Genomic DNA, 24,441 nt, shown 5'->3' with positions numbered 1-24,441 from the left:
CAGAGGAGGAACACAGTCCAACGCCGATTGACACCAACCAGGAAATAACCGAATATTATACACTAGCCAGAAGAACCCATCCCCGCCCAACCCAGTTTGTGTAAAATGCAGGAAAATACATTAAGACAAATTCAAATAAAGACGTTTTCAAACCCTGTACGCTAAATCATCTATCATATGCACAATACTCTCCGGAGTGTGCATTTTGGGGAATTCAGAAACACCCTATCACATTGTCTGAAAGTGTGACCGAAACACCGACCTTCCCCCATTCCCAACCATTCCTGTGAGCAGTGGGAGAGCATGTTGCCTAGCTCGAGCCTCGACGACCATGCGGATTATCTTGATTGACTGAGCGGCGACCGCCAGGATTACCCATGGACTTCAGGGCTAGGAAGCCGCCCCAGGATTCATTTTTTGTCATTAAAGTTTTTTTATACTCTTCGCCGCGATGCCAGCCATGTTGCCTATAGGCGAGGAAGAAGCGATGACAAACTCCTGAACGGAGTGGCGCGACCTTTGCTTGGTCAATGGAAATACCTGGTGCAGCTGATATACCTGGTCTTGAAGTATGGCTTCGCCCTGGTGTTTCGCTGAATGGGTTCAATGCACGGGGCCGGATCAACGACGATTGCGCGACCGTCAAGAGGGCCGCCGTCTTCCCCGATGCGGACGTCTACGTAGACCTAATCCTTGTCGAGATCGCCGGAGCCTTCCGGTGTGATTACGTTGATGTAAAAGTTGCGGCTTGTTTGGCGGCTTACACATTGTCTAAAAGGTGAGGAGCGCTTACTTTTCGGGCGATTAATGTCAGCTACGCCATTGTAGTTTCGCGACAGCTACGGCCCCCAAGGGCACAACGGAAACACGTACGCTCGTTGAAGAGGAAAATCCAAAGAGGCTTTATTCAAGATGGCGTCACCTTCATGAGAGCCGGCTCCTTCATGAGAGCCAAAAACAGGAACTCCCTCATTTCCCATTCTGATTCGCTATTCTGGTCCACTACCTCTCCCTATATATGACCGATGAACCCATTACTTAACGTTCGGATTGAGGCTTGCACTGTTTTCAAGCTACACAACTTGGAACTGGGCTGTTAAGATCTATCTTTTCTTTTTTTGCATTTCAACATACCTGAGAAAAGTGGAAACATGTCGCTGGTCTCTGCAAGCACTGCATAGCACGTAAGTCTGCTCATGAGCTCCAAAGGCGAAAGAATGGAGATACTGATTAAGCACTTGTTGACTGCACTATTGTATTTGCATAACTTTTCTCACCTTTGTTTTTTTGTATTTTGACGCAAATTACCTCAACAGGCTTCTTTTCTGCTACACCATATATGCGTGCGCAGGTTGCTTGAGTAACTCCTCAACCGGATGTAGCTGTACTGAATTGCCGAACCTGTACCGAACTAGTAAATATACTACTGCTGATACAATGAACTGGCTCATCAACTACAGTTACCAAGGACTGCCCCATTCATTCAATAAAGTGAGCCTTCAGACAGTACGAGCATTTGTTTATTTCACCCTCTCCCCTTCTAGATCCTTTTCTGCCATCGTGAACAGTGGCCCTGTTTCTGCGGTAAAGGTTCTCTACTGCTGCTACCGCCCCTACTACTACTACTACTACTACTACTACTACTACTACTACTACTACCACCACCACCACCACCACTACTACTACTACTACTACTACTACTACTACTACTACTACTACTACTACTGCTACTACTATTTTCTCTGCTTTTGTTTCATCGTCTTACGAAACGAATGACGCCATCATGCAGCACATGACGTCAGCACACGACACTTCTTCCTAGGAATCGCGGTACTTCGCGGCCGTTGCACACGTGTTCTACTGACGTGCCATCGCGTTTACGGGTCACGCTGCATACACTATTCTACGACATCTAAGTTTGTAATTAACAGTTCTGTAAATTTTTGGAAAAGTGCACGTTGCCCTTACGCGCCCCGGAAAAAAAGGAACGATAACAACGTTCGTTCTACAGTGGTAACGTGCAGTACTTGAAATAATTGACATCATTCGACGTTTTTAGTAGCCTCCGCCAACGAAAGCACGGCGGGTGATTTTTATTGCATCGTACACTTGTAAAAGTAAAAGAAAAGAGAAATAAAGACAAAAGCGGAGATATTCCAGTTGGTAGCGCTCTGAGCTGATAGTAGGCAGACCCAAGTTCAGCTTACAACGGATAACACAGGTGCTTCTAAGGCGAGAACCTCAGATGCCTCATTGGGCCGAAAGGCGTCGTTTTTGCTGTCATTGTTGTTCTTGTAGCTGTCTGGTCAAGAAAATGGTCGTCTCCGCAAAGAGTAATGAGAAAACACGCGTGTGATGCAACAGCATTTGAACCGGGGCCTACACGCTTGAGAGATGGGCCATGAGTCGATAGCTTCGAGGGGAAGTGTTCCCGCTTCACAAAATTCACAAAACTATGAATTGGCAAGGTAATGTAAAATATTGCATGCCGCGTGACACTTGAATATGACGACACGTGAGTAGAACAAGTGCACACCAGGCGCACGGAACCCTGATTCTAGGGCACCGGTAGTCTTCTAGCTGACATTATTCGCGCCGTAGAGACGAGGAAACGAAAGCGAAGCAAGAAACGCATGCAGTGTGTAGCAGAAAATAAGGCGCTTTAAGTAATTCCTGTCAAAATATGGATCACTATCCATTGATACTGGGCGGGCACATACTCTCGTATGCACGAGTTAAAAAATTTCTAGGAGTTTTAATAGACCGCACCTTGACCTGGTCACCCGAAGTCAAACGGATACAGAGCCGCATTTCTTCGGCCGCTAAGGTCTTTAAATGTCTTGCGGGTCCCCGATGGGGCAGTGATTGCCATTCAATGGTTAGGCTGCACAAGAGCTATGTGGATGGAGTGCTGCGTTATAGCCTCCCTATCCTGCATAAAATATATGAGACAAGCAAGAATAGCCTTGAGGCAGCCAGAAACACCAACCTACGCACCTGTCTTGGACTTCCGAAGGGATCTTCGAGCGTTGGAACCGTGGCAGAGGCACGTTGTTTGCCTTTTTAAGTTATTAGACAACAGGAGACCCATCGAATGCACTTGAGGTATCGTCTACACGCAAGAAATCATTTCCTAAGTCGTGTCCCCTCCAAGTGCAGCAGCTCCGGATTCGCCGAGACCATTCAGAGCATACCACTGTCTGTTCCAACCCAGCCCTCACCAATAATTCCGTCTCATTTCCCTCCGTGGAACCTTGCTTCCCTACAAATTGAATGTGGTATCCCAGGAATTGGCCCCAAGAAGACTATGCCTCAGTCAGAAATCCTCCACATCGTTTTAGACTACTTGTATAAAGCGCATTCAGCAAGAACATTCATATTTACCAATGGTTCATCAACCATGCAATGCTCTTCTTCAGGTCTATACATACCGCAAACTGGTGAAATGCTTTCATTTCGTCGGGAGCGGCAAACATCTTCGACAGCGGCTGAGCTCTACACTCTGAAGGAGGCAATCGTTTACATCCTGCGCCATGAGCCGCACCAGTGGAGTATCTTCACGGACTCCAAGGCAGCTCTCCAAATTCTATGTAGGAGAAGTAGATTTTCCCCCCACCAAATCGCAGCCTCTGATATATCATAACTTCACCATCTTGCCTGGTCTGCTGGACACAACATTAAAATGCAGTGGGTACCTGGACACAGCGGCATCAAAGGTAACCAAAAAGCCGACGAAGCGGCCCGTAATGGCCTTCTTTACCGAAAATACCACAAGGTGTATTTCACGAAAACAGAAGCTTCTGCCATGGCTCACCACTTTGCGGTGACTGAAAGAAGCCGTCTATGGAGCAACTTACAAAATACTTGATGGTTTTTGCACACTATTGACCCAGAATTAAAGTCGAGACTCCCGACACAGCTTCCTCGTAACCTGGAAACGTTGTACCATCGTCTACGCCTGAACTGTGCCTACACAAATAGCTACCTATTTCGCCTTGGAGCGATGCCAAATCCGCACTGCGACAATTGTGCTTGTGTCAAAACAATTGAGCACATTTTATTAGAATGTGCGGCCTACATTGAACCGCTTCCTTGAAAGCATGGAACGTCTAGAACAGGAACCAATTACTGTCATAATTATTTTAGGACCCTGGATTCATTCGCCAAAGCAGCGCCAAGCTCTACGGAGTTTATTCTCTTATTTGGATGAAATTGGCCTAATTTCAAAATTGTAAATTATGTGGCCCAAGCTCAGAACAAAAATATGCATGTAAGTCCGCTACCGCGCCAAGTCCACGACAGTTTTTTTTTTCTTTTTTTTTCTGCTCAGCTCTTCCTTGGGCCTTTTCTTCCCCCATCCCCAACCCACAGCAGATAAGCATGTAGGCGTCTGTAAATGCCGGCAAACCTCTTTGCTTTTCCAATAAAGAGCCTTCTCTCTCTCTCTTCTTCCGTCAAAAGACAAACAAAAGAAATGGAAAAAGAGATGTAATTAGAATGTACTGGTAAAGAGGTTGTATTAAAGGGACCATGCAACACGCTTTGGGCAGCGCTAATAAACTTGCGCGACGTTTTGGTTACACTGCCACGAATATCTGAGCCAAATATTATACGTGCACAAGAAGCTCTAAGCTCGCAACTCACTGTGAAAGAAGCGGGAAAACCAACGGCAGTCTCTTTACTTTTCCTCATTATTCACCACTGTGATTACGTCATTACAGCAGTGGCTGTCCTGTCTAGCATTTCTTGTGGCGATACGCCGTAGTCGGCGCTGTGCACTAACCTCTTCTATGCCTGAACCTGTGGGAACGGTTTTGGCGTTTCTTTTTGGTTTTGATTGTCGACTGATGAACCCAATACTGTCCTTTAAACCAGTCCACTCGACATGAAACGTTTATTGCTTCAAAAACGTCCTACCAGTCTAAGCACCCGCTGGCCAGCAGGCACCACCTGCTTTTTTGTGGCACCGTACCGGAAATAGACCTCTCACACGTTGCGGGGAGAAAAGGAGAAAACTTCCCCGGCTTATGATATATAGAAGGCCTCCGAAAATAACTCCACGAGCCAGCTCCCTCCCCGGGAGAGAGCGCGCAGCTTTCGCCGCGTAGTTACCGGTCTATTTGAGAGGGAACCATTATGCGTGATCTTTTTTATCTCGCGTAGCTTCGGCGACAGTGAACGAATTTTTATAATTCTTGCGGGCGGATATTGCTGGGGCAATATACTATCAGAAAATACATTCCAAGTAGTCAGCGGTAAGGGCTGAGACGCCCCTTTATGGATCCAGGCTTCAAAGCACGTAGGCAGACTTAAGTGCCCCGAGTAATTGGTTGTTACTTTTTAGGTCGGTGGTCATCTTCTTCACAGCACAACTACAAGAACAACAATAAAAGCAACCACAACTACTTTTCTTGCAACAGCACACTTAGAGGGACACTAAAGGCAAATAGCAAGTTGAACTCAGACGAAAGTTCCACCACCACAAAGCCCTCTCAGCGTTTATTCGGCGGCGAAAGATGCTTTAATTTCCGAACAATTGTGCATCGAAAAACGCATGTCATTCCTCGCGCCATTTTATGACGTTTTCTATGATGTCCACGGTTGCTGGAAGCGAGGAAAACAGCGGTGTGGTCTAGCAGGAAAACTAAAACCCACCGAGTGAACCATCGCTGCTGCAGGAACCACTGGTCGCGCACTCGGCGTACGACCAAACAACTTGACCTCCACACACTTCCGTTACCTGCTACGCTAAGGATTTCCAAGGATTTTGCCTTAGAAATCCATTCATACCCGCAAAAGAACTCACTATATCAGAAGCGTTGTTTTAAACTGTAAGAAAGCATTTTTGACCTACTAGGTCGAAACTCTTAGCGATTTTCCACGGTTTTTATATATACTTACAAATACTGCTGGCCAGAGGCCAAAGCAGCAGGGGCAAAATGATACAGTTATTATGCACAACATTTCAATTACAGCATCACAAGAATGAAGAAAATAGAAAGCGGAAAGCGTAACATTTTTATACAAAATCAATGAAAGGTAAGACTAGGGAGGGAAACGCGGAATAGTTGCAATAGCTAGAAAAACAATTTCAGATTCCGTCGTAAATAAGCTCAGGAGAGTGTAAACTGCTTGCAGGCAAGCCGTTCCACTCTTCAATGGTACGAGGAAAAAAAGAAAATTTGAACAAGTTAGTACGAGCAAAATATGGTGTTAAAGAAAGTGCGTGTGAATGCCGGGTCTGACGTGTTCTTAGTGGTGTGAGGTAAGGGTCACGGTTCAGAGCAAGCTTGCGGTTTGGAAGGAGGTACAAAATTTTTAGGCGCAAGAATCTGCGTCTTGACTGCAAAGATGGGACACCGTTTGAAAGCATAACATTCGTGACAGAACTACCACGCTTATAGAGAGAAAAAATGGAACGAACTGCCCTCCGCTGAATTTTTTCTAATGCGTCAATGTTAGTTTTAGTATAAGGATCCCAGGCAACGCATGCATATTCTAATTTCGGGAGTATCAAGGATTGGTAAGCTAAGTGTTTCACTTTTGTAGGAGCATCTTTAAGTTTGAGTCTTAGCATGCATAATTTGCGGAAAGCTGCGGAAGAAACTTGTTTAATGTGGGAATTCCAACTTAAATTATTTGTTAGAGTGACACCAAGATACTTGTATTCCTTAACTTCAAGAAGAGGTTGGTTAGAGAGCGTGTATTCAGTTAGGAAGGGCTTTTTCTTGTTAGTGACACGGAGCAGAACTGATTTATCTAAGTTCAGTTTCATTCCGAATTGGTTGCACCATAGACATATATTGTTTAGGGTGGACTGGAGAGCCGCTTGGTCATCAGGATTAGCTATCGAGTTAAATAGAATACAATCATCCGCAAAAAGACGAACATTTACAGGTGGGTTTACACAATTCACTACATCATTACAGTATATTAAAAAAAGTAGGGGACCGAGTACACTGCCCTGTGGAACACCTGAAATAGCAGGCAGAAGAAATGAATTTTGATCCTTAATGCACACAAACTGGGAGTGATCAGACAAGTAGTTAGAAATCCAGGCTAATAAAAAATTGGGAAGTTCAATAAGCTGTAATTTAACCATAAGTTTATCATGGGGGATGCAGTCAAAAGCTTTGCAGAAATCTAAGAATATGACGTCGACTTGGCCGGCCTTATCAATTGCAGATGCAAGAGAATGAATGACTGTACATAACTGAGTTGTTGTTGAGAGCCCTTTTCGAAAACCATGCTGGCACAGAGATAAAATGTTATGCTCATCTAGGTGTTTTGATATGAATGTTGTGACAATGTGTTCTAACATTTTGCTACAAGACGATATAATCGAAATTGGCCGATAATTGGAGACAAGAAGAGGGTCTCCCTTTTTGGGAATTGGCTTAACACGAGCCATTTTCAATTCTTTAGGTAATGTTGCAGTACGGATTGAAGCCTCAAAAATTGTAACAAGGTATTTGGACAAGGGCTCGGCATACCGTCGGAAAAATTCATTCGGGATTCCCTCTGGCCCACCGGAAGATTTTACTTTTATTCGAATAACCATGTTTAGAACTCCTTCATATGAAACTAAATATCCGGTTGGAATATTTGGATCATGTGCAAAAGCTACAGGCTGAGAAGACTGACAGAAAACACAATGGAAAAAGGAGTTAAAATGATTAGCAATCACTTTCGCATCCGATATCAGAGTTTGTCATATCAGGAAATTTGTCATACGTTCTTTTTGCGATCGCTAATGTACGCCCAGAACTTCTGCGGATCATCTGTAATAAAATTAGCCAATGCAGTATAGAAATAAAAGCTTTTCTCACGTTGAATCGCTTCATGCAAATCAGACGGAACTTCACTTAGGCGGTGGGAAGCTGCCCTGTTTTTCCTGAGATGTTCAGCCTTTCGTTTTAACTGCAGTATATGTCTCGTGGCCCACGGAGTAAACTTAGTGCGTTTTTTTTAGTTTGTTGGGTATGAATGTATCTAAACAAAACTTAGATGCTCTTGAATTTTTTCCAAAGGTGTTCCACATTGTCGCCATAAAACTCGGCCCCATGATCACCTAAAAACTCAAAAATTCGCGAATCTTGAGCGCGCGCAAAATTTTTAACAGATTTTGTGGCTTGCGTATCCTTAGAGCGGTTTACACGCAAAGGGAACGAAACACTAACCAAACTGTGGTCCGCTATGCCAGTGATCACGGACACGTCGTACTGGACAATTGATCGATGTAAAAATACCAGATCAAGCAATGAAGATGTTGACTCTGTAACACGGGTAGGATCAACCACAACTTGCGCAAGATTGTGGTCAATCATAATATCAAACATGCAAGAAATATTGACAGAGTCAGAGCCGGCTTCTAATTTTTCCCAGTCAATACCAGGAAGATTAAAATCTCCTGCTAATATTACTTTTCGATCGTTGAATTGTAGCACGTGAGCATGCAATTTTGTTAGATAATCGCTAGTTGAATCAGGAGGCCGGTACGCTGCGTACAACACAAAATTCTGGCCGCCAAGTGTCACTTTTAAACACAAGCACTCTAGATCGACCACATGAGATTGCAATGTAGCTCTTATACAGTCTTTCAGAATAACCGCCACACCACCCCCCCTAGTTACCCTGACCTTTCGAAAAATTTTGAAACCCGGCGGCACGACATCATCACTTACGAAAGTGTGAAGCCACGTCTCGGTAAAGACAACTAGGTGAGGATCGTGCGCTAGAAGTATAGTTTCAAGATGTTCAGTTTTGTTCGTAATACTACGAGCGTTTATATTTAGTAGTCTTACATGTTGGTTGGTCACATGTCATGAGCTACCATTATCGCTATCTTCATGATCATTGCTCACAACACCTTCGGCGTTCTCTGGCTGTTCCTTTCGAGTGATTTTTCTACGTTCATTCACCGTTTCGTTCCAAACAAACACTTCTTTGCCAACATGCAATTTATCGTGAACTAGATAAACGTTTTTCCCTTGGGATTTTTCATCTTGTGCACTGTCCAAAAGCAGTTTCCGTTTTTTTAAGGTTTGCTTGGAGTAGTCGTTTTGGACGATTATTTTAGTTCCCTTGAGTTTTATGGCATTCTTTAGTACAGCGGATTTTTCGTTGAAGTCTTGAAAGAATAAGATAACTGGTCTTTTTGTACCGGGTTTCCCTATACTGTGAATGCGCCCTACCGATTTGCACGTTACACCAAGCTTATATTTGAACGTTGCGTCAATTACATCTGTTTCCATTCCGCTTCAGTCTCTTTGGGGCTTTCTGAAATACCAAAAACCACTAAATTCGAGCGCCTACTTCTATCCTCGAGGTCAGTAAGTTTATGTGTCTGAAAGCTAACTGATTTTTGGTATATTGAAACAAGTTTGTCAAGGTCGTCTAGTTCGGTTGATTTGGCCTTAAGTTCAGTGATATCTTTTTCAATACCATCGAACCGCAGCTTGATATCCAAATATACCCTTAAGGCCACAGATTTCATTGTGTCTTGACCTTCTAAAACCTTAAGAAGTAATTCTTCGACAGTAGGTCCGGGATTAGATTCAATGTCTCCGCATAATAACAACCGCATAGCACAAAAACAATCGTAAGCAATCAGAGAGCACTGGTGGGGGCACGGCAGGACTATAAGAAAGCGCGAATCGCTCCTAAAGAAACCGAAACAAGGACCAACCTGCACAAGGCAGAAAAACGGCTTCGTTAGCGACATGCCGCTGCCATGCCCGCCGTGCCCACTGAAGTTGAAGTTCAGGAGGGGTTCATATATAGGCGCTGTATCTGCTGACGTCACGGCTTGGACAGTGATAGCTGAGGAAAGACGAAGGGGGATGTCGCTCGTTGTTGCGTCATGCTGCAGCCCATGCGTTGCCGCATTAGCAGGTTGTTGAAACGTCGGCGGGGTCGAGTTTGCAAAGTGGCAGCACTGCATAGCTAAACCTGCGCAGAAGAGGCCCTGCACAAGGCAGAAGAACGGCTTCGTTAGCGACATGCCGCTGCCATGCCCGCCGTGGCATTTTACTTGGTACACGCCCTTTTTTTGCGCGCTACCGAATGAAAGCTGTGGCTATGCCCTGCTATTATGTGACCGCAACCTTTCATTTTATCGTGCAATTGCTCGGCCGATCCCTATTCCACGCGCACGAGACAAGACTAAACTTTTGTGCCTCACCGATTTTCAAAAAAACTATCGATTTACCCAACATCCACCGTACCGTCTTTCAGATTCATTTCGTAGAAACAAACGGTGAATAAGGTAGCTTTGAGGCTATTTTTCATGCAAATTGAAAGCTACCGGGCAATTCAGGAACGTCGTTATATCTTAATCACGCCTGTATGGCTGCACTTCACCAGACATTGTAAGAAAGGAAGACTTTCATTTCAGGGACATCCCAAGGGCCATGTTGATTCGAGGTAATAGAAAAGAAAAAAGGGAGGACACACCAGCTTGCAGGGGAGGTGTACTAGCAGGACCTGGTAAACAAAATTACACCATGTTCCCGTGGGGAACCCTGATGAGGATGCGAAGCATCGTGGTGGTTCCGTGTGGTTCCATTGTGTTGCCGTTATGTTGAGTGATCTGGTGTTTACTAGCGCCAGAGGGAATTACGCGTCCGGGTCTACACCGGTGGCACAGACACGCAAGTACTGTTGTGTTACGGTGAGTAGGCGGTGGTTCTCGAGGCGCCGAAACTCGTCCATCATGTTGTTGTCGATGTTGCCGTCTCTGTGGTAGAATCGATAGTCTCCGTCAGCGTTGGTGAAGTAAAGGTTGTTGACATTGGTGCACCGGCTGAGAGCAATGTACACGCCCTCCTCTTCGCAGTTTTGTCTTCTTCTTCTTCTTCTTTGGCGGTTCCCCTACATGAAGATGACGACGGTGGTTGAACGCGAGCCTATCTCGTGATGGATTCTTTGGTTGGCCAATCCCTTGGGGCATCCTGCCACAATCAGCATCAGAGGCGCTGCGGACGGGGCTGGTTGAGCTGCAAGGCGCGTGGCGCTTCCCGACACAGCTTTCCCACAGGAAATTCAACATCCTCCTCTAAAGTTTTCAGTTCGTCGTTTCCGTTGACGTTCAGCTTCGCGTACCTTCGTTGTATCAGTAGCTTATTGACGTAGTTTGAATGAGTCAAGGACATAAGGCGCGTTCCTAGCACTTGCTCCTGTCCCGGATTTGTAGCGCAGGGGGAAGAGGACCGCGTACCTCCCGTTGCGGCCAGAGAGTCATGGGATCGAGAGAGAGAGAGAGAGAGTTGTTTTATTGGAAGAGAAACGAAAGTTGACTCAGCCGATAACTGCCTCTCGGGTTGAGGGCACCTCAATCAAGACTGAGTCTAGGAGGAGGATAGACAGAAAAGAGGGTGGACAGAAAAAAAGATAGAAAGGGAGAATAAGATGACGGTTCACAAGCCGCGCAGCATGGACAGTACTGGCGGCGCCATAGCCCGTCCGAGAGTCCTGTGTCCTTTAAAAAGTTCAGCAGGGCTCGGAACGCTTTTTCGCGATTTCATTTATGACAATCCGGGAACAACAGGTTTGATGAGGTGCATCAAGGCAGTCCCAATTTCGCATACAAAGCTGTCAGCGCTGATCGAGCCTGCAAATGTTGTGGACACTTGCACAGTGCATGCGCGAGTGTCTCTCTTGCAGGACAGTGTGGGCAGGCGGGTGAACTGGCGATGCCAAGCCTGTGACTTCTTTCCGCGCAGCGCTGACAGATGAAGAAGGAGAGCACGGTCAGCTCGGCTCAGTCCCCTCGAAAGAAGCGCGTGCGGTGGCTTGCCGGATGCAACTCGGGAGTCAGGGTGCATGGCTCGGAGGTCCCTTCGGATAAGGTACCGCGCGACGTCCAGGGGCCTGATTGCCTCACTCATCGAAGTGAATGAATGGTGCGCTTCTTTTGCCAGGCGATCAGCCTCCTCATTTACCTTGATGCCTACGTGAGCAGGCAGCCATTGCAGATAAATGCTAAGGCTTCTGGCGCTGAGGCTGTGCAGTTTGCTGGCAAGCCTTTGTACAGCGAGACAGCTGAGGTGGGCCTGGTCTAGCCTAAGGAGAACAGCCTTCGAATCTATGAGGATGGCTACTTTCCGGTTGGTGAGGTTCTGCTCGCACTCCTTATGTCCGCAGCCAAGTGAAGGCCTGCGATTTCTGCCGTTGTGGAGCTGCTGGCCACTGGCAGGCGGCATTGCCTGGCTGAAGCGAAGACAGGTGCGATGGATGCTGCAGCCGCCGCTCCCTTGTCTGGAAGCACGGACCCATCGGTGAATATCAGCAAGTGTCCCGCAAGGTTCTCCAAGCAGGCCGCTGCTTCGTGCCTTAATTCACAGAGTGGAGTTATCCTTTTTGAGGTCACGTGCGGTAGAGTTGCACTTATGGTGATCTCACTCGTCACGTGGGGTGGAGGAGGTATGATGTGATCCGTCGGGGGCTGGCCGATCAGCGTTTCGCAAGGCCTCTCCCTCCAGAAAGCGAAGCCTCTAAACAGGGAACAAAAGCCATAAAGGTGACAAGAAATTGGGGCTGTCCTGTCTTGTGGAGAATATTTTTATTAGACTAGGTAAGTTTTGAAGCCAAATAAAATGTAATAAACTATAGACGGAGGCGCACTGTAGTATCCGGGGTTTAGGTTTCAATGTCAATGGTTCTACCACCAGGTGGCTAACCCCAGGGTATATATGGGCCGCCAGGCTGAATAAAACTCTTTGGCTTGACTCTGCAACCCGAGTGCACGTCTGTTCTCTCCGCCCTCTGGGGCCGTCGCCGACGCGCCACTAGAATGGCGCAGCCGCCTCCAGAACCCTCCGAAAAGGAAGCGCTCCTCATCGCTTCAACAATGTGTAAGCCATCCAACAGGCCGCCAGTTTTCGTTTCACGTAGTGAGTGTCGAAAAGTTCAGCCGAGAGCGATAGAGGGTTAGTCCTACGCGGACGACCGCACCGGCGACAAGACGGCGGCCAGCATCGCAGTCACGAAATCGTCGTGCATCGAGCCGAGAGCAACGAATCCATTCAGCAAAACGTCGGGATGAAGTCGGACTGCAGAACATCGACAAGTTCACACATGTATTTCCAGTGAGCAAGCAAACGCCGCGCCACGCCGTTCAGTAGTTTGTGAGCGCTCCTTCATGACTAGGCGCAACATGGCTGACATAGCTGCGAACCGGGAGGCCAGCCATTCCAAGGAGCGAGTAGCACCGGTTGTTGGAAACTTATCGCAGCAGGATGCGAAAATTTCTCACTGCAATAAAAAGCGAAGTTCTCAAGACGTTTTTAGGAGCAGAAGCAAATCGAATTGCTATCATGATCGAGTCAACCCAACCGGTGGGTGGACAAGCCGCCAACGAATATGACTACCGCGTCCAAGGCCTCGCCGCTCACATCGACGTTGCGGCATCGCAACAGACCAACCGTATCCAATTTCGAAGCTTACGGCTAGAATAGACCGAATCGGCAATCGAGTTTGAGCACGTGTTCAATATTTTGGTCAACAATGCAACCTTGGCTCCGTAGAAGCATCTTCACTCGTCGATAAAGTCATCGTGGGACTTACGTCAGAACGCACCAGAAAACGCCTGCTCGCAGAAGGCCCGGCACTGACGTTTGACAAACCCATCCGAATTATCCAAGACATAAGTCCAGGATGTACTTCAACATTATCGTGCAGCGAAACAAGAAATAGTTCAAGCGATCAATGGGCCGCAAGGAAGTCGACTGATTCGTTTTCCACGTCGCGAATTTCGATCCACTACCTTCAGAACCAGCCACCGAAGTTCCCCGCCGACAACATGTGGCCGTTGTGACAAGACATGGCATCCTCTTCATCAGTGCCCAGCCCTCGGAAAAACGTGCTTCAGGTGTGGTAAACGAAGCCACTTTAGGAATGCCTGCCGTATTCCGCCTCCTGGAGCCGCGCATCCGTCGTCACCCCGTGTGAAACGACACCCCCGGCCCCCTGTGTGAAACATCGAGACCCCTACCGACGACGACGAGGAAATAGTCGTCAACCAGCCAAGCTAACACGCAAATCCACCACGGCAACAATTCTACGCCGATGTCAAGGCGAATAGTACTTTACTTTTTCTTCTGGTAGACCCAGGATCAACTATTTCAATTTTTAGCGAAGAAATTTTTCAACGTCATTTTTCTACGCAGATACCACTTGAAGCTCCTCCACGAATTCTTAAAGATTACTCGCGCGGTATCGTACCTGTGTCAGGATGTTTTATAGTGACTGTTCAGTTTAAAAATATTCAGGAACCCCTCTTATTTTACAGGGTGCGAAAAGGCAAATCTCTTCTGGGCATAGATGCCATTTATGCTCTCCGTCTGATACACGCAGAAGACCAGCCCCGATGCTGTCAAATATCTACAGCAACACTGAACCACAACGACATGGAGCTTGGCTGCAGCACTCTTGCAGAGCGCGGCAAAATACTAGTAAGGGATATTGAAGACAACAGACTGCTCGCGGAATAAAGATAAGCGGAGGTCCTAAAACTACCATCTGAGGTCGAATCGCTTCGCAGACACTTGAAAATACCTTGTGCTCATTTGACGAAGTCTGGCCGAAAGAGTTGCACTTGACGCGCGAGGTCCGGTCATTGAAGTTGAAGATGTAGTCTTAAATAACAAAAAAAATGGCCGCGTATCTGCTCCTTTCGTTGCAAATGTCAACAAAAGACTATAGTCGACTGGCGTCCCTGCCAAGTAAATGCCGCCCTTCTCTTTCGCGCTCACATCACATGCTGTTCTCTCTCGTCTTGCTCCCCCCAAAATAAACACGCTAGAGGTTTGCTCAAGTCAATTTAAATTCACCGCATTCCACTGCTCCAAGTCGGGTGTCTCGCTGCCAGCGCCGTAGATAGGCGGAGACACACGTGAATCGAGGCACTCTACTACAACACTTATGGAACTACGATGTCCTACTCCACGAGCGCTCCCAGCGGAACGTGAAACTTATCTAGTGGAACCTTTCGTTACTGTTGTCGCTCGATTCCTAAATGCCTCCAGGAGCTATAGTAGCGGGGGCAACAGCAGGCGACGGTTATCTGCAGTTGGTGTAGTATTTCATTTGCTATCGCAAAAACAAAGTATCCATGATTTTTTTCAATAAAGAAACTCTGCAAATATCACTGATGTATTGATTTTCTTTGCCTTATATTTGAGTAATGCCTTGTTCATGTGCAACAATGGTGGCAAGTATAAACACTGACACCGGACTTAGACGTTTATATTTGGCTGTGGGTAGATAAGACCATTGCGCAGCTACTGTTTCACTTTGCCCGGGTGGCTGAATCGAGTCACAGACAGGCAGAGTAAAATACCTTTGCTTAAGTAGCCCAAGAAAGACGATTGTCTTTACAATGACGTCGGAGGCCAGAGATTCTCACCACGAGGAAGACCAAACCTAGTAGTACCCAGAGGAGGGACACACCAAAGATATCGCAAAGAACCCCTCTCAGGTCATCCGCCATCCGATCAAACTCCTCGGTTGGAGGAAGGGGAGAAAGAAGATTACAAGACCCAAGGAGACGTCGAGAAGGCCGACGAAGCGGAGGACGAAGACGGCAAGCCCAAGATCGAGGACGTCGGACGAGCCCGCTGAAGTAGACAAGAAAAACAAGAAAAAGGAAAAGGCGTAAAGGGTGCGCGTGTATGCAGTGTCGGTGTGATTAAAGTAAAGTTCACTAGGTGTTACCCAGGACCGCGTTGCGTGTTTTTGGTTGTCGTGACTGTGCGGAGAAGTGCTCCATCCAGTGAAGTACAGTGCAAGGGAAGTAGTGAAGTGAAAAAAAAATTCGCTGCGTATCTGTTCTTTTTTTTTGGAAATTTCGACAAAAGACGATAGTCTTTCGTCGCCATTTGCCAAGTAAATGCCTCCCTTTGCTTTTCGCTCTCGCCTCTCATGTTGTTCATCTTGCGTCGCGCTCCTCCCAAGGTAAACACGCCGGAGGTTGCTCAAGTCAATTTAAATTCGCCGCGTTTTACTTCTCCAGGCCGAGTCCCTCGATGCCAGCCCTGCCGTACGGCGGAGACGCACGTAAATGGAGGCGCTCTACATCAACATTTATAAAACCAGGGAGCCCTACTCCATGTGCGCTCCAAGCATAATGTGAAACCTATCAGTGGAACATTTCGTAACTGTTGCCGCTTGATTTTTTAAAATGCCGCCAGAAGCTTTAGTGGCGCGGGGACCAGCAGGCGACAGAGTGATTTTTGTTTTCTGCAGCAAACATAGTATTTTATTTGCTATTGCAAAAATCAAGCATCCCTAAAGGAACACTGCAAATATCCCTTGTGTATTGATGTTATGCTTCATATTGCGTAATGTTTTGTTCTTGTAGACGTTTAGATTTGTCTGTGAGTACATAAGACTATTGCGCAGCATTGGTTTCACTTTGGCCGGGTGGATGAATCGAGTGACAGACAGAGATTCAGACAGACAGACCAAAATTTTGCCGTTCAAGTAGCCCAAGAAACACTATCGTCATTCAAATTGTTTCAAGGGGGAAAGTATGTAGTAGCCAGGGTTTCGGTTTTGATGTCGGTGGTTCTACCACCAGGGGCTAACCCCAGGGTGTATATGTGACGTCAGCCTGAATAAAACTTGTTAGCTTGAGTCTTCAACCCGATTGCACGTCCCTTCTCGTCGCCCTTCGGGGCCGTCACCGACGCGACACTGCACACACAAAATAATTGGTTTCAGATTTGCGTCAAGAATTGCGAGATTATCAACCGTATACCCGTGAGGTGGAATGTAGCGACAGAAGCTAATTTCCCATGGCACAAATGATGATGATGACTCGCATAAAATAGCACATACATCCCAGAGAGACATCAAGCTATTTAAAGAAGAAGACGGCAAGTCGTGTGGATTCCAGCCTTGGTCTAGTCTGTTACGGTCCCTGAAAATGGATTCGGGTAAGTTTTTGGCTAAGCTTTGCAATGCGTAAACGAAACGAATAACTTGCGTATGTTTTAGAAAGTGCCAAACCGGTTCTTCACAAGGCGTCCTCATAGCTGAATTCATGGTTACAACCACCTGGAAGCTGTAAATCTGTTAAGTAAAGATTAAAACGTTTCACTGAAAGCCGGAGCGCTTCGTGTCGTGCACAGTAGCAGAACCACTTACACAAGCGCTAAATTTTTCTAAATCATAATTTGGTTACTAAATAAAAAAGGGGATAGTCATTTGCCAAGGTTATTAGTAAAATGAAATTTCAACAGTTACAGATACCTCTTTACACTTGCCCATTTTTCTCATACAAGCCTACCTCTGGGTATTGGCTGATGATAGTCAAGTCCAGCTTAAGCAAGCTTATCAGTCTGGAAAGCGAGCTAAAAAGAACCTAACTTCAAAATCCTGTCGAAGTTTTCGACGAGTCTCTAACAAATATTCATGCTAAAAATGCACGCAAAACCAGTTCTTTGAAAAGAAATACCTTGCTAATGATGAGTAGCAGGTTGATATGAGTGCAATATATGAGCAACTTTAAGCCACCGGGCTCATGGAATGATCTCTCGGTTGTTCTCGCATCCTAGGCCTGAAATTTTCGGCAATGTAATTATTCAATTTTTTCCGCATGATTGAACTTGCATACGGCACTTGCAGTCACATGGCCCTGAAAGAAAGAACAATGATGTTTGATTATGACGAAGATGTCGAATCCTATTCTAAAATCTTTCTGGGCGAACTGTCGGCGGTGTGAAACAAAAACTGAACCCAACGCTCCACCGACACATAGGCGATGTGCGCTGTGTGCAACGTAGTACTGTGCTCGATTCCCAGCATCCAGAGTTTTGAATTCGCTACAGTGGACATGCGATTCTTTCTCAGAGACAGCCGGCATACTCAGTACGCTTTCTAACGACTGCATTTATGCGTTCTTAAGTGCAGATCCCTTTATGGGCTCGCCCTGTCGTCGTAGCTCGCTAATGATCGATGTCAACCGACTGCCGCAATCAGGCGGCGCTTCGAGATAACGGACCCAAGTACAGCTTGGTGTACCATCGTCCGGGAGTCACGCTGAGCCTTCTCAAACCACACGGTTTAAATAGTCGTAACCGTTCGAATCTGTTGAACCGCTGGCGCTTGTCATACATCTCCCCGTTGTTTAGCTCAAACAAAACTGCAGGTACATTTCAGGCAAAATCTGTGTATATAACCGGCAGCCCCTGCGTTCATTTAGTTAGGAACGCTCGTTGGGTCCGTTTTAAGATAGTAAGCGAAAAAAGCGGCCGCGCAAGAAAGAAATGGTGCGTTCGAAATGACGCAGAAGCGCTCCACGCGCAAGAAAAAAATTACGCGTTCGAAATGACGCAAAACAGCTCCAGCATGCGAAATTAAAGCAAGCACAAAAAGAACAGGACTCCCTCTGGCGCGGTTTCAGGCATGGGGCGCGCTAGCACTGCGGAGGAGGGAAATTTGGATAGCTTATTCATCAAGAAAGGAGTGAGACAGGACGGCGAAGAGCGTGATGACTTGTAGCAGTGAGCTGGCTGCCACCACCCATTATCGCCAATCACTGCTCTTCACTTCCGACAGCTTTCACATTGACAGGAACGGCTTTGATTTCATTAACACTTCTCGACTGTATTGGCCCAGTAAAATAACTTAAAAAGTGTAGTGTGGGGTTCGATCAGTTTATAATGTAGGCCATGATGGCACCAAGGTGCCGCGGAGTGTATTCTACGCCTTAGTCGCCGGTGTAGCCTGGTCAAGCGGCGACAGAGGTGGTTGTGCTCTGGGAAAGCAGCCCTATGAACAACAATAGGCAGAAGAGTGTAATTTATTCACCTTGTTTTGCCCCTATTATCTGGTATGACGGCTTGGGTCAACAACTATGACGGATAGGCCACACACATGGGACGCACTCCCACCTGATTTTTGGATTTTCAATACTCATGGGTAGCAGGTGCGGAGAACACTACATTGTAGCTCACATTGCAATTACATGTAAAGCACTTGGCACAACACGAGGAAAACACTTTCCGGATCTTTACAGACAACATATTACACTACCCCACACTCCTTTTAGCTGAAACACCCCACGATTCCTCCGTTTCTTTTCCGGGCGTTTTTTTTTTCTGCAAACGTTCTTACCGATGTAAAAATTTTACACCTTATTTGTTATGACGCATATTGCCAATCTCGCCATCAGCCATTACTGCATTTGAAATCATTTATTTTTGTATACTTGTTGGCAGATTTTAGCATGCACATTTACACCACTGTCATTAAATTCTTTTTGCCGCTCTTTGGCTGTAGTCGGCCTTCCGCCTTAAAAAATAAATTATCACCATCGTTGGGCTTAGGACTGATCTGATAGCGTGTGGCTAGCTGAGTCAATTTATCCTAAGCAGGATTGCGCCGGACTGAGATACCATACACATGATCGAAAGAAGATATGTGCGAAAGCAGCACACCGATGAATCACGAATTTTGGCCGGCCATTTTGGCAGTTCCTCTAATAACGGCAGAAATCACCGCTAATTGAGCCGGCACTTTGAAATATGCCTATTGATTTCAAAGTCGAAAAAGGTGCAACAAAACTTTTTCTTGACGAACTACTCGTCATGTGCATAAACACTTCCTAATCTGATATATGAACCGTGTCCTGGTGAAAAAAAGCGCGATTCTTTATTTTGCGCCTTCTTTTTTTGGTTGGGTTTGGGGGTTGGAATTGCAATAAAGCATTTTTACACACGTCAAATTGTATGAACACTAACTACATGTAATCAACACCTTTCAAAATACTCACATAGCATGGCTCGTCCGCGTCAAGAATGCTTGAAGCTGAAGACACCTCATTATTGCCCATGGAGGTCTTCACATCATAACCGAGAGCATTGGCGTTCTTTTAATTTTAAGTACACGTTGAGGGTGGTTTTTACAAAAATATTCTCTAAAACGGGAGTAAAAACACCATAGAAAATGGGTGGGACAGAAGCACACCAACGACAATACACGTGAAGAAAGGGAGAGTGCCCGGCGCTATTATTTCTAGGTCTACCAGTTTCTGTGTTCGGGTAGTTTACACTGCAGAGATTTGTTACGCTCTCCCGATCAATGTTTCATTGGAGAAACAGAAAAACTGCCCCGAACTTCCACTGATCGCATGAGCGTCTATGCTGATTTAGCAACGGTTATGTGTCCATTTCATTTTGTTTCTCTTAGTGACTAGTCACACGTTCGGGGGTAGTTTCGGTAGCTATGGTCTATGTCGCATTTGTCGGTATTGTACTTGCTTATACGCCCTCATTTGTTTTGTTCGAAAATGTATTCACTTAGGTGGAACCTCGTGGGAATAAAGTCATACTAATTATGTGATACCAATTTTTCACAGCCAAGCTCCTAGTTGGCCTTCTAGTTGGCCACAACTATATGCAACCGCTGTTACCTTAAAACGTGTAACTGCCAACGCTTCAAGCTTTTCCTGACATCACGACCCTCGTTAAATCATGATGTATAACTACATCAACGGGTACCTTAAGCTTGACGCACAAGCTTAGGGGACTATACTTGGCACGTCAGTAGGCCTAAGGTTAGGGCAATGCACTCTTAAGCCAAACAACGGTTTGGAACATACCCGCATAGTTGTGCTGACCAGCCCTTATCTCATAAAATGTTGGTTCTGTGTGAGTACCACTGCTGAAACAGTGTTAGACACTCACTGAGCAGCACACATCAGCAGTGATCTACGGGCCAGCACTTAGCCTCGGGTGTCTTACATTTCGCGCGGAACTCAAAATTCACAGAATGTACACCCTTACAATGATACACATACCCGCTGAGAAGTATAGGCCAACGCTCTCCTCTAAGTACCTTGTTTTGTGTGAGTCCCAAAACTCACACAGTATAGACTAACGTACCACTTCAAACCAGACATTGAGAACTCTGAGCAAAGGAAGTTTTAATACGTCAGGCAAGAATACACACCAATGGCTACCCTCGCCGACTTAAGGACATTGCAGAACCCAACAGGAAAGTCTGGTTTTTGGCCTTACAGTACGGGACAATTTCGGACTGGTGGGCTTCATGGTCATTGCAAAAGTTTTTTGCATCGGTCTTTCAGGCGGAGGCCACTTCAGGGGTTGTGCTCTGCTATTTTAATGTTTATGTGGCAAAACCCGACAGCAAAACTGGTTATTACATCCATAATCGACAACTTCAGACTGATATCATAAAAAACGACCGCAAGAAAACAACAACAGGGTACAGTTAGGTCGGGGTTGGCTCCGCCATGAATGAAACCAAAGTAGCCGAAGAACCTGTCACGGTGTACCAAAGCATGTCGCGCTCTCATTAGTAGTTCAGTGAGCCCTAACTACTTTAGTATAGATCCAATGTCTGATTGGCTGGGTTACATTACTTCCCTTCATTTTTGCGAACACAAACCACCAGCATAAAAGTCAGCGGCAAGCAGGCTCTCTTGCGCCACGTGTCAGCTTCTGAATATTGTTTGCGTTTCTTTGATTAAAATTTACTCTTATACTTTCAAAGTAACCACGTCAATTTTGGAAAGCAGCAATTGGAAAACAATTTGAAAACAAGTTTTAACATGCTGTCGTAAACAATGTAATCTACATGCTTAAATACAGGTAGCAGGCGCACGCCATGGAGTGTTATATCAGGTCTCTTAGTCTTGAAAACTATATAATAAACGAATACTTATGTCCCACTACGAAACAAAACAAAATATTTCATTCCTAGTGCCGATGCCGGCGGGAGGCTGTACAAAGACAGCCGAAAGGAAGTATTTGGTTACGTTACGTTAAATTCGCGGTCCGCGTTTGCACAATATATAGAGACTTTACGAATATATTCACATGATCAATAGTTTACTAAGCACCTGTAATTTTTTATATTGTGTATGTTACCGGTAATCCGAAGCTCTTGCACTGTACTTGAAGTATCTTTTCACGCACTGGGCAAAACCACTTTAACGAGAATGGATTGTGGTTCTCCTAAAGTGCATTGGTTACCTCAGGCTAAAACGCCATCTATTTTGTCAATATCATGAGGAGGCAAAAATTTCGGATACTTGGAAATCCGGGCACTGAAAAGATGATAGTTAGGCAAAATAGGAATTCATTCGCTGCGTTTTGAGGTAACTTGAATAATAGGCCGGCACCATTAAGGCTAGTCTTGATGAACTGCATTCTGCCTTGCCCGAGACTATATATTAGTGTTTTATTCTTTTCCAGAAACAACGTTGTCTTATCGGACATCCACCGACGATTTCCCCGAGGAGACCAAGCAATATTTTTCCGCCTACAATAACACGCGTGGGTAATGTTAGTTATCATGTCAAAGAGGCACGATCCTTCACAGATGAAGGATTGCAGAAGTCAGTGTGCGTGCTTTTTTTGTTAAACTGAGCTTATTTTATTGGTAAAAACAGCAATGTATCTCAATGTAGGGTAGATGACTTCCACCAGTGTTTAGCCAGTCAACTAATTGCAAGGCCATCTTATCGCTCTTCACGTGTCGACCACGTCTACAACGTCGCGAACATTTTTTGCCACACACATTCATTTTTGTAGTGATGCTACAGTACGCGACTGGGGAAGTCTTCGCGGGGTGACCAGCTTTGACCTTGAGAGCTAGAGGTCAAACCACACTCGCTTCCGCAAGCGCCCGGATTTGAGCAGCGCCGGATGGCGGGGAGAGATAGGCGAGGAGGGAACGGAGAAGCGCGCGGGACCTGTGCCGCCGCCTGGCGGAGGAAGGCGGGGGCGCCACCGGCGCAGCGATAAGTGCGCGCGACGAAGGAAGGTGACGTGCGCGCAGAGCCGTGTGCCATTTCCTCCCTGTTCTGTGGTGCCATGGAGTAGGGCGAACATCCAGCTGTGGTCGCTCGTACAACGGCAACGCCTAAACAACGCCGTGAGGCCAAAAAGAGGAAACACGCTACTGTTGCGTCCAGCTTCGCTACCTTCGAGTTTTTGAGTAAAGCACGTTGTTGGGCTAGTTGGTGTTCCATGATAACAATAAAACTGCGCAAAAGGACGGGACGGAAGAAGAGGACAACAAACCAGGCGCCTGGTTTGTTGTCCTCTTCTTCCGTCCCGTCCTTTTGCGCAGTTTTATTGTTATCTTCGAGTCTTTCGCGTTAGTGTGAGCGTCCTTCATTTTTTTTTATTTGTTCTTGCCTCTAACCTCGACTGAATGCAACCACCATCCCGGTGATATGGCATCAATGGCCGATTCAGATCTTTTTCGCCGATCGTTGTCCGCCTTTTTCGAGTGTAATGATTCCACATCAATTTCTTTCTGTTGGTGTTGTTGTGCTTGTTTGTTGCTTATTTGCATTTCTCTTGAATAACTGTTGTTGAGCGCACGTCTGGGACATTTCATGTGCACTACTGTGTAAAGTTTGTGTAGTTTGCTAGGTTGCAAGCAAATGCTTTCCGCTTCTTGTTTTGAATGCGAATATGTCTACAGGTCCGTCCAGACGAACTACTAGCGTATTTTCTTATGTACTTTTGTTGTCTGTACTACCAGCATATGTAGTATATGTTACATGCTTGCCGCTTTGTTACTTGGCACTTCTATTTTCCGCCAAACCCACTCCCCTCTTCAATGATTTTGCGATTGAGGATACTTTAAATAAATAAATAAACTTAGTTACAATTGTGGGGCTTTTACGTGCCGTGAGAACCTAATAATGCTCGATCATCAAAAGCGAACTAGTAGCCTCAGATATTGCCCATATAGCCACTGGTATTTATTATACATTTACAGAAATATTCAAATAGCCGTCAAGTATTAGGATAAACAACATTTCATTTTTTCAGTTATCTTGCCGACACTGTTATCTTGAAATACACATCAGCCTTCATTATATAGCCCACGGTCATCTCTTCTGCTGCATCAAAATTTATCTCGAGTCATTTCGCTAAAACAACCAGCATAGAGAAAACCGTAAAGTTTAACGCAGTCGTGCCAGTCGCAAAATACTTCTTGGGCCACCTAGGACAATGCCGGTAATCTGAGCTGCTGTATAACGTTTTGTTAGAACACACTGCTCCTGAAAACAGACGTAAGCGCAGATATCAACACCTCATACAAAACAAAGCTGCATTAAAAAGTGTCATGCCTTCCTTGCCTCAGGCGATAGCAAATGATGGCTGTCCACATTTCAGGAATTAGAATGGAGTGGAATAGAATTCGAGCTCATTGTTCGGTCTTCGCCTGAATATAAAATTCTCTTGCTTTCAACAGCCTCGCCGTAAGTACATCTTACAAAGGCTTCGCTTTGTAAATAACCATTCAATTGCCGAAACCTCCCAGTATTGTTTACTGGAAGAAAATATTATTTACCTTTATAGCGGTTACCAAGAAATCCTGACCACTCAGGACAAGCTGAGGTGAGCGATGCTAGTGGGAGCTTCATGTGACCTTCCACTCACGTGCACTCTA

The 24,441-nt window shown here is 45.8% G+C and overlaps 1 protein-coding gene across 1 annotated transcript in view; it reads left to right on the top strand.

The window, feature by feature from the left end:
- The first annotated feature begins 530 nt into the window (after nucleotides 1-530).
- Nucleotides 531-24,441, top strand: part of LOC144153275 (uncharacterized) — a 66,466-nt gene continuing 42,555 nt past the window's right edge. The window contains exon 1 of the mRNA XM_077684927.1: nucleotides 531-778. Coding sequence (XP_077541053.1) covers nucleotides 531-778 — 248 coding nt within the window. The remainder of the gene's footprint in view (nucleotides 779-24,441) is intronic.

Source organism: Haemaphysalis longicornis, unplaced genomic scaffold (genome assembly GCF_048455015.1).
Source record: "Haemaphysalis longicornis isolate Haplotype H1 unplaced genomic scaffold, Haemaphysalis longicornis Haplotype H1 scaffold_9, whole genome shotgun sequence".
NCBI lineage: Eukaryota > Metazoa > Arthropoda > Arachnida > Ixodida > Ixodidae > Haemaphysalis > Haemaphysalis longicornis.
The sequence above is the reverse complement of the archived record's forward strand: the minus strand, read 5'-3'. Positions and strand labels throughout refer to the sequence as shown.